The following is a 10,598-nucleotide window of genomic DNA, read 5'->3' as shown; positions in this document are numbered from 1 at the left end:
TGAGCCACCATGTGGTTGCTGGGAATTGAACTTAGGACCTTTGGAAGAGCAGGCAATGCTCTTAACCTCTGAGCCATCTCTCCAGCCCCCAGGTATCTTTATTAAATAGGATCCCCACCCCCTATTTTATGTACCAGAGACCAAACCTAGGGCCTTGTATGTTCTGTTAGCATCAGATAAGGAGGTTTTAGAGAATATGTTTTCCTTGTTTCTCCTTCCTTTCTTCTTTCCTTCCTTCCTTCCTTCCTTCCTTCCTTCCTTCCTTCCTTCCTTCCTTTCTTTCTTTTCTTCTGAATCTGGAAAGAGGACTCTGCAGTTAAGAGCATTGAATACTCTTCCAGAGGACTCAAGTTCATTTCCCAGAACCTACATGGCAACTCATATCTGTTAATAACGCCATTTTCTGGATCTATCACCCTCCTCTGGCCTCCCTGGGCACCAGGCATACACGTGCTACACATACATACTTGTTTTTGAGATAGTCTCATCCTGTAGTCTAGACTGGTTTTATTTCAGTCCTCTGCCTCTCGAGTGCCATGGTTATAACTCTGCACAACAGGTGGTGGCTTAGCTCTGATTTCTACTTGCTACCTACCACTGCTGCTGTTCTTGATAATAACTGTTACTGTCATACGCTTACTAGACAAGTACTGGATTACTGAGCCAGACTCCATCCCCAATTCCCAACTAGTAAATTCTGGTTAAGATCTGTAATTAAGGCATGGATGTGGCGTGTCAGTTTTCTGTGATGGCCTGCTTTACTCTTACTGCTGCCATCTCCTGGAGCTTGTAGTCATGATCCCTTGGCTGCAGCTGGTTAGGTTTGGAGCGCCTGGTGTGTCCTTCTTCCCATAAAGTGTGAGTACTTTCAAAATTAGGATTTATGGACTGGCAAGATGGCTAGTAGGTAAAGGTGCTTAACACCAAGCATGACAACCTAAGTTTGATAAATCCTTGGGACTGTATAATAGAAGGAGAGAACCAACTTCGGCAAGTTGTCCTTTGACCTCCATGTGCACACTGGGACACACACTAGAAATATAGTTAAATTAGAATTCATATTTTTTCTTAGATTTATTTAGCGTGCTGTACAATAAGCTCATGATCTTATGTAGAAAGTTTCTTTTAAGTTAAAAAATTATTCAGGTTGTAGCTGGGTATGGTTGCTTGTACCTGTTGTTTCAGAGGGTTTCCTTAGGTTTGAGGCCAGCCTGAGTTACAGTATAGTGAGTTCTATGCTAGCTTGAACTATAGAGTGAAATCCTGTTTCAAAAACAAAAAAGTAAAAAAAAAAAAAAAAAAAGTGCCCCCTCTTTTAAAACAGTAATACTTTTGTATTGGAGTCAGAATCTTTGAGGGTGAGTCTTGAGTGCAGGAATCTCCTAAAAGATTGTGTGTCAGATTGCTTGTATGATCTAAAATTCCAGTGCTAACAGAGATTAGTATGGGTCCTAAACATGCAAATGTATTTATTTATTTTAAAAACTACTCTAAGCAGACAAACTACTGATGTTTGTAAGAAAGAAAAACCTTATATATTTTCTTCACAAATATGTTTCTTTTATAGAATTTAATTTTTTTCCAAGTATGTTTCTTTTTAAGTGTATGTTTGGTTTTTTTAATATTTATTTATTTATTATGTATACAATATTCTGACTGTGTGTATGCCTGCAAGCCAGAAGAGGGCACCAGACCTCATTCCAGATGGTTGTGAGCCACCATGTGGTTGCTGGGAATTGAACTCAAGACTTTTTGTTTGTTTTTCGAGACAGGGTTTCTCTGTGGCTTTGGAGCCTGTCCTGGAACTAGCTCTGTAGACCAGGCTGGTCTCGAACTCCCAGAGATCCGCCTGCCTCTCCCTCCCGAGTGCTGGTATTAAAGGCGTGCGCCACCACCTCCTGGCTGACATTCTCTTTTATGATGCTGTTAGGGTATAAATCAATTCTTAATTTCTACAGTGCAACTTCAGGGTATGTAAAGGGATTTTATGATTGTACTTCATAAGCTAATTTCATTTTGAATATTTGATATGACCATATAGACCTCTTTATAAAAAGCTCCAGTACTGTTACTAAACTAGCAGAAAGTTAGACACTGCCAAATGTATTGGTTATATTATACTGTTAGTTCATGGAAAGCAATTGTGTAGCCATTCACTGTGATTTTTGAATAGTAGGTAACTTTCAAAAAAATTTTAAGTGTGTGAGATGTGTTTGCCATTTATATGTGTGTGTCATATTGGTGCCTGGTGCCCACAGAAGTCAGAAAAGGGCATCAGATCCCTTGTAACTGAAATTATAAATAGTTCTGTGAGCCACCGTGTGAGTTCAGGAACTGAACTTGGGTCCTCTAAGAGCAACAAGTGCTTTTAACCTTGACCTATCTCTCCAGACCCAACTTTCTTTTGAGACATAGTCTTGTATAGCTCAGACTGGCTTTGGTTTTTGTGTTTTTTTTTTAAAAATATTTATTATGTATATAATGTTCTGTCTGTGTGTATGCCCAGAAGAGGGCACCAGACCTCATTCCAGATGGTTGTGAGCCACCATGTAGTTGCTGGGAATTGAACTCAGTACCTTTGGAAGAGCAGGCAATGCTCTTAACCGCTGAGCCATCATCTCTCCAGCCCCTCAGACTGGCTTTGAACATCAGTTTTCTGCCTCTGCTTCCTAAGTGCTAGGGTTATAAGGGGAGCCACAGCTCTTGGCTGTTTATTTTGTTCTTTGCGTTTACATGTATATGATGTATACAAGTGTATAAGCTTGTTTGTATGTAGGTGCACAGGTGTGAAGTTGCTGTCAAATGTCGTCCTTGATTGCTCTCATTTATAAATTTTATTGTTTATAGATTGAGGCAGGGCCTGGAATTTGCTAATTTCTAGTTAGTCTAGCCAGCCATTTTCTTCTGGGATTATAGGCGTTGTCATTACTTGCCTAGCTTTTACATGGATTCTGGGGATCAGAGCTCCTTCTGAGCTTTCAGTGAAGCACTGTTATCTACTGAATCACCTCCTCAGCCCCTTTCCAGTTTTTGATTCTTGGTCTAGGGAGATGACTCACTAAGACAACCTGGTGCCAAGCCTGATGACTGTACTTCTTTTTCTCCAGAGCCTGCACAGTGGTAGGAGAGAACCCATTCCCACAGTTGTCCTTCTCACTCTACACGTATGCTGTGGCATGTGCATAGAGACACGTAGACACATGCAGAATAAATAGCATGTAATAAAATTTAATCCAGAATTTCATTGTATGACTATATAGCCAAAATTTGCCTGAATTCACCATCTAGCACAGGCTGACCTTGAGCTTTTGGGTGATCTTCCTGCCTCAGCCTCCCAAATGGGTAGATCAATATGTATGAGCCACCATGACTGGCTGAAGAGTAGAGATATATGAAATTGCTCATAAAGTAACAAAAGAATATTTTGTATGCGACATTTGGCAAGTATATAAAAAAAAGCCAGGCATGGTGAGGGCGTGCCTGCAGGCTCAGTGCTCAGGGGCTGAGGCAGGAGGAAAGTTGAGTTCTAGGACAGTCTGGCCTGTAGAGTAAAGCCCTAGCTCACAGAGCAAAAAGGGGAGAAAGGAAATTTGAGCATTTAATGAAGTAGTAGTTCATGGGTACTTTCAATTGTTTTATATTTTTATAATTCGGTGTATATTCTTCCAAATATGTTAATGAATATGTAATTCTTTTATGTATTTGAAGAAAAAAGCCAGAAACATTTTTTGAGAGGAAGTAATTAGAGCTGATCTGATGTTCTCCTAGAGCTCAGCTTTTGGTCTGTCAATTTGTTTTGTGACAAACTGTCTCTTGCCTTGGCTGTCCTGCAATTTACTGTAGACCTTGTTGGCCTCAAGATCTCCCTACCTCTACCTACTGAGTGGTAGTAGTAAAGGCATATGACACCATGCCAGGCCTTATTTTGACTGTGTCCTTTGCTTTACAGAAGCTTTTCAGTTTCAGGAGGTCCCATTTATTAATTGTTTCTCTCAGTGTCTGTGCTGCTGGGGTTATATTTAGGAAGTGGTTCCCTGTGCCAATGCATTCAAGTGTACTTCCCACTTTCTCTTCTATAAGGTTCAGTGTGGCTGGCTTTATGTTGAGGTCTTTGATCCATTTAGACTTGAGTTTTGTGCATGGTGATAGATATGGCTCTATTTTCATTTTTCTACATGTTGATATCCAGTTATGCCAGCACCACTTGTTAAATATGCTTTCTTTTTTCCATTTGATATTTTTTGCTTCTTAATCAAAGATCAGGTGTTTGAAGATGTGTCTGTTCTTATGCCAATACCAGGCTGTTTTCAGGACCTGGCCTTGTTTTATATGCTTATTGGATATATCTGCTAAAGCCTAGGTCATCCTTCTGTAGAGTTTGTACAGAATTCTACACTATAGTAAACTCAAGGGCAGTGTCTGCCTTGTTCCTGTCAGGCCTCCAGAACAGATCTATTCCTTTAGTACAGAATGACTGTCCCGAAACCAAACAAAGCCCTGCCTTGCTGTGGTTGGTTTTTCTTAAAGCACCAAGGCTCTGGTCTAAGCTTAGCTTTTTTTAGAGGTTGTGGTAAGGCACATTTTCCTTATTTATTAATAAATATAACTCTTCTAGAAGATAAATCAGCCATGCAGGTGGAAAAACATAAAAACTTATTACTGTTTCCTTTTGCTTTCAGATGGAAAGAACTCAAATGGATCCAAGCGTTACAGTCGCAAGCGTGAACCTTCCTACCCCAAAAATGAAAATTTTAGCAACCAGTCCCGTCGCTCCAATTCACAGAAAAGCAAAACTTTTAACAAGATGCCTCCTCAGAGAGGTGGTGGCAGCAGCAAACCCTTTAGCTCTTCTTCTAATGGTGGAAGACGAGATGAGGTATGGAACCCAAGAATGGCCTTACAGAGCTTTGTTTTGGTTTGGTTTTTCCTTCTGCAGAAGAAAAGAATCAGAGAGAGAGAGGGAGAGAGCAGGTATTCAAGCTGTCCTTAGAAGCTGAAGGTTAGCCAGACCTGGAACCTTGCCTCTTCCTCCCCTAGGGGCTATGAAAACCTGAGGGGGGGGGGGGTTGGAGACGGACACTTCACAGTCACCTTTGAGAAAGGAAAGCAGATGTGTATTGTCCTTTACTATCACTGTTGCATTTTATGTGCCCTTTGGACTACTTAAGAAATGATTCACTGTAGTGATATTTGCTTTACAGAGTAAATGCTGATGTCCTTAGTCCCAGACACCTGTCTTTAGGAGTTCCTTAGATTGTTGTTGAGAGTAAAGATTCTTGATATATGGAGGGTGTTCTAGCTGCTGGATTTAGGAAGCAGCATAAGTACTAATGGAGAAGACACTGCTCAGTGTCCTGTTGTTTGACTGTCTGTGCTGTGTAGCCATTACAGAACAAGACAGATTTAGTAGATGTACTTGTAAAAGGATTACTTACTTGTTGGGATTGTACCAGCAACAACTGAGGAGTTTGAAGTGCAGCGTTAGACTCTCTTTGTCCTCTAGGGGCTAATTCTCTAGTCTGGCATGTCAGTCACAAGTATGCTATATACCTGATGGGTTAAACAGTGTAGATGGGGGAAAATGGGAAAGAATTAAAAAAAAAAAAAAATTAAGTGCTGGAGGAACTCTTGTTCTGTGTGGTACTTTATTTTTTCTTCCTTTTTTTTTTTTTTCCATAGTGTCTTTTTGAGAGGTATCACTGTATGGCCTAGTCTGCTGTATATCACAGGCCTGTGCCATCAGTCAAGCTGCAGAGGTAGATTCTGAGAGAGAGCTGAATGAAGCAAGGGAACACTGCTAGAATTTAAAACTGCAGAACCATGCAGGGAGTACCACAGGGTGTTGTGGGGAGCAGTAAAGAGTTGTAGGGAGTAGTACTACGGGGTGTTGTAGGGAGCTCTACAGCGTGTTGTAGGGAGCATTACAGGGTGTTGTAAGTTGCTCAGACTCAAGCACTGATTTCTGAATAGGAAGAAGCCAAATAAGGGGTACAAAGAACTGAGAGCCATTGAGAAATGCTTGTCACTTTGCTCAAGTACTGCTGTTGAGTAAGACTAGACTAGAAAATGTGAAGGTTGGTCAGTAGGTCATTAGCCTTGGGTCATTTGGGTGGAATGATGACAAAAATGTGCTTGGCCTAGAGTCGTGGGACAGTGGGAGGATGGGAAGAAGAAATGGCAGCATAGCCAGTAATTTCCTCTCTTGCTCTAAAGGGAAGTAGAGTGATGAGGTGGTGGTTTAAGTGTGAGAGGAGCTGGAGAACATGGCGTATCAGGAAGAGCACTCTGCTGTTGCAGAAGGCTGTCTTTGTCAGCTCACAGTCCCTGTAACTCCAGTTCCAAGGGATTGTTGTTGGCCTCTGGCAACTGTACTCTGATTCACACACCCATATATAGATACAAACATATACACATAATTTTAAAAAATATTAATGGGATCTTGTTTTTTTTTTTTTTTTTGTCTTGTTTTAAGATAGGGCCTCATTGTGTAGTCCTGGAACTCTGTAGACCAGACTGACTTGAACTCACATAGATTCAACTCCCTAGAATTCATTTGTTTTGAGGCAGGGTCTCACTGGATAGCTGTCTGATTGGTCTGGAACGTATATGTAGACTAGGCTTAGACTCTCAGAGATCTGCCTACCTCTGTCTTCTGAGTACTTGAGATTATGGGCATGTAAGCCACCACAACTAGCATGTAAGCCACCACAACTGGCTTAGTAAAACCTTTTTAAATTTTTTTTTTTTTTTAAGTATGAGTGCAGGAAAGATTTTCTAGTGAGGGATAGGGAAGTGACAGCATATCTCCTAACAGGGAGGCTGATGAGACCAAAAAAGTCACTCAGGGAAAATGGTTGAGGGCTTCACAGTGCCCTTGACTTAGACATGTAGGAAGAAGCAACAGGGTTGGCATAAATGAGAGTCTTGCTGATTCAGCCACAGTAATGAGAGGGCGTGGCAACAGGCTGTGGTGCTCTTAATTCATGGTGCTTATTTTCTCAGTGTAAGGTGATCTGAGAGTGGGTTTGGGAGCTTGAGGGGTTTTTTTTGGGAGAGTAGGATGAATGGGCTGAAGTGTAATTGCAGTATGGCTGCTAGCAATGTAAGGGGCTACTCTATTGAGACTTCCTTGTGTGACTGTATTCATGTTTCAGCACTGGAGCTGTTGGCGTCGAGGGGTAGAGAGGTATTGTTTAAATTCAGCAGATGGAAGAAGGAATTCTAGGAACTAAGACAGATAAGGAAAGGGAATTTGGGAGATTGGATCATTGGTTCAGTGACCTGAGGGTAGAGGTAAAAAATTGGAATTAGCAAGTGTGAAAGCACATACATACCTCTGATTTTACTTTGTCTGGAGACAGAGATGGGAGTGGGGTGGAGGTGGTGGGGTGGTGGACTGAGGTCTCTAGAGTTCCAAGCAAGTCAGGACTACATAGTGAGACTTGTCTCAAACATAGACAAACAAAATTGTGAGCACAGTGAGTTTCTGGTTCAAGTGATGCTCAGGTATGACAGTGAAGAGATACGTTTGTCTGAACTGTAGAATGGTGCTGTCTAGTGGAAAGCAAGCTGCAGGCCTGTGGTCCAGCGTTTGGGAAACAGGAGCATGGATCCAAGGCTCTACAGCAAGACTGCCTCAGATGCAGTGCTCCTGCATGACCCCTCCCCAAAGCCATGTATTTGTTTATTATTGTGTGTGTGAGTGTGTGTGCGTGAGTGCTCTGCCTGCATGTATGTCTGTGCAGTAGTCCTTGTGCCAGATACTGGAAAAGGCCAAAAGAAGGTGTCAGATCCTCTGGAACTAGAGTTAGAATCTGTTGTAAGATGCTATATGGTGGCTAGAAATTGAACCTCTGCATCAGAAACAAGTGCTATTTTTTGAAATGGTCTCATTCTATAGCTTTGGCTGGCCTAGAGATTTGTAGACCAGGAGCTGGCTTGAATAGTAATGGTATTAAAAGCATGTATCACCACACCTGGGGAATTATTATTATTATTTTTTTTTTAGCAGATCTACTGATCAAATCCAGGGCCTTGTACATGCTAGTCAGTGTTTTACCACTGAGCTATGTCCCCAGCTTCAGCAGCATGATTTTCTAGTTGTCACATTAGAAAGGTGGAAAGATAAGCTATACCAGGCTTTTTCTTTTTTTTTTTTTCTCTTTTGCACCAGACGTCATTACAGATGGTTGTGAGCCACCATGTGGTTGCCGGGAATTGAACTCAGGACCTTTGGAAGAGTAGGCAGTGCTCTTAACCACTGAGCCATCTCACCAGCCCCCACCAGGCTTTTTCTTTTGGGACCACCAGTCAGCTCCCAAATCATACTAAAGGCGTTTTCCTCTTTTTACTTCCATACATATCTTAGGCAAACATTTAAACCAGTGTTCTATTGTTTTCAGCCATGTGGAAGCAGGATTGTGTTGATTTCTGCTATCAGTTGGTAAATTCTTTCAATCTAAAATATTGTCATTCTTTCTAGGTAGCAGAGGCTCAACGGGCAGAGTTTAGCCCTGCCCAGTTCTCTGGCCCTAAGAAGATCAACCTGAACCACTTGTTGAATTTCACCTTTGAACCCCGTGGCCAGGCAGGTCACTTTGAAGGCAGTGGACATGGCAGCTGGGGAAAAAGAAACAAGTGGGGACATAAGCCTTTTAACAAGGAACTTTTTTTACAGGCCAAGTGAGTATTTCCACTCCTAAAATGAAATTGAACCTACTTAGATGGGTTGAACTCTGTGAAGGAAACTTCCTCTAAACTATTATGGGGGAAATAATAGAAAAGAAATTGATGTCTTTTTTTCCTGTCATGTTTCTGAGTGAATGTTCTCAGCACTTAGAGAACATAGTGCTTGGTGTTACTTCCGGGGCTAGGAATGGTGTGTGGTCTGAGCCTTGCTATGTAGTGGACTGGGAAGAAATCATGAGTCCAGGGAGGGTGGGGACCAAAGAAGAACAGTTTTGACTTAAGTGTTTGTGCTTAGCTTAGTAGAGGAAGAGCTGAGGTGCAAGCAAAGATCTTCCATGGTGAGCTCTCCTTGGAAAGAAAGGCCAGTGTGGTTTAGCACTGTTTCCTCAGCTCTAATTGGACAGACCCTATGCTTTGCAGGGCACACTTGACTTTGAGTACTGTGGTTCTTTCCCTTATGCAGTTCATACAATGTTTCTTAGGCTGTGGATTCTAGCTGGAGCCACCATTGTAAGTGGGAAACATGCCTTGGCTTTTTCTCTCAAGGCTTTAACTCTAGTTACCAGGCACTTTTGATCAAATGGTTGCACAAAGTTAGCACTCTGGGGGCTGGAGTACTAGCTTCTGTTCTAGAGGACCCAGACTCCTGTTTTGTTTTTTGTTTTTTTTTTTTGACACAGGGGTTTTCTGTATAACCCTGATTGGCCTTAAACTTGCCTCTGCCTCCCGAGTGCTGGGATTAAAGGCATTCTCTCTCATCACCTGGTGAGGACCCAGGTTTTTTTCCCAGCACACACATAGTAGCTCACAGCCATCTGTAACTTGTTCCAGGGCGCCTGATGCCCTCTTTTAGCCCTGAGGGCACTACGTTCAGCTGGTGCACAGGCTGGCAAAACACCCATACACACAAATTTATGTTAACCTTTTTTTTATTTAATAAACATAAGCAAACAAAAAAGTATGCACCCTGTTTTTCAGAGATTTTATTTTAAACTGTGTGTGCACATGAGTGTTGGTGTTCAAAGTGGGACAGGCTTTCAGTTTCCCCAGAACTGGAGTTTTAGACAGCCTTGAGCCTCCTGACATGAGTGCTAGGAACTGAACTCAGGTTCTCTGCATGAGCAGTATTTTCTCTTAAAGTGACATCTCTCCAGCATGTGTGTGTGTTTCTCGTGCACATGTGGAGGCCAACTGTTATGTTCTAGGAAGTTCTAGGAAGGCTCATTGCTAGGAACTGATAAAGATGGAGTAGGCAGGAAAGCTGCCCCTAACCCTCTCTTCCGCTTTTGTGAGTCATTAGATAGAAGATTGGCTCTTGGGTATAAACCGAAGCATCATTGTGTACTTAAATGCAGACTGCTCTCAAATGATTGAGAATAGCTTTCTACTGCCTGGAAGATGAGCTGTATTCATAGGGTCCAAGGGTTGAGGGAGGAAGTCTCAGTCTGAGCTAATTTTAGTTCAAGGGAGAACAGCAGGGAACTTGGCTGGACTTGGAAGCAGAAGAAATAGTTAATGGATTTGGGCATCTGCCCACTGAGTCTAGACTCCTCATGGAGCCAAGGCTCAGAGCTGTGTTAAATGTCTGGGGTCATGCTGCCACAGCCTTGCCTCAGCTGCTCTTCACCAGCATCATGATGGCCTCTGAGAGGTGACAAGTTTGTGCTGAGGCGCTGGTGATTCTGACAGTCTCCGTACCCTCTGTCTTTCCTGTTCTTTTTAGCTGCCAGTTTGTGGTGTCTGAAGACCAGGACTACACAGCTCATTTTGCTGACCCTGACACCTTAGTCAACTGGGACTTTGTGGAACAAGTGGTGAGTGGAGCAGCGTCAGCGGGAGAGCTAAAGAAAAGCCATTAGCAAGCAGCAAGCAGCATTAACTTAGGATACCTTTTTTTTTTTTTTTTTTTT

General features: G+C 42.2%; 1 protein-coding gene across 4 annotated transcripts in view; it reads left to right on the top strand.

Annotated features, from left to right (window-relative positions):
* Rnf10 (ring finger protein 10) overlaps window positions 1-10,598 on the top strand; it is a 37,183-nt gene that overhangs the window by 10,124 nt on the left and 16,461 nt on the right. For all 4 annotated transcript variants that reach the window (XM_005344300.2, XM_005344298.2, XM_005344299.3 and 1 more), the window contains exons 2-4: window positions 4,680-4,876; window positions 8,483-8,682; window positions 10,412-10,502. In XM_005344300.2, coding sequence (XP_005344357.1) covers window positions 4,680-4,876; window positions 8,483-8,682; window positions 10,412-10,502 — 488 coding nt within the window. The remainder of the gene's footprint in view (window positions 1-4,679; window positions 4,877-8,482; window positions 8,683-10,411; window positions 10,503-10,598) is intronic.

The sequence above is a fragment of the Microtus ochrogaster genome, chromosome 2, assembly GCF_000317375.1.
Source record: "Microtus ochrogaster isolate Prairie Vole_2 chromosome 2, MicOch1.0, whole genome shotgun sequence".
Taxonomy (NCBI): Eukaryota; Metazoa; Chordata; class Mammalia; order Rodentia; family Cricetidae; genus Microtus; species Microtus ochrogaster.
The sequence above is the reverse complement of the archived record's forward strand: the minus strand, read 5'-3'. Positions and strand labels throughout refer to the sequence as shown.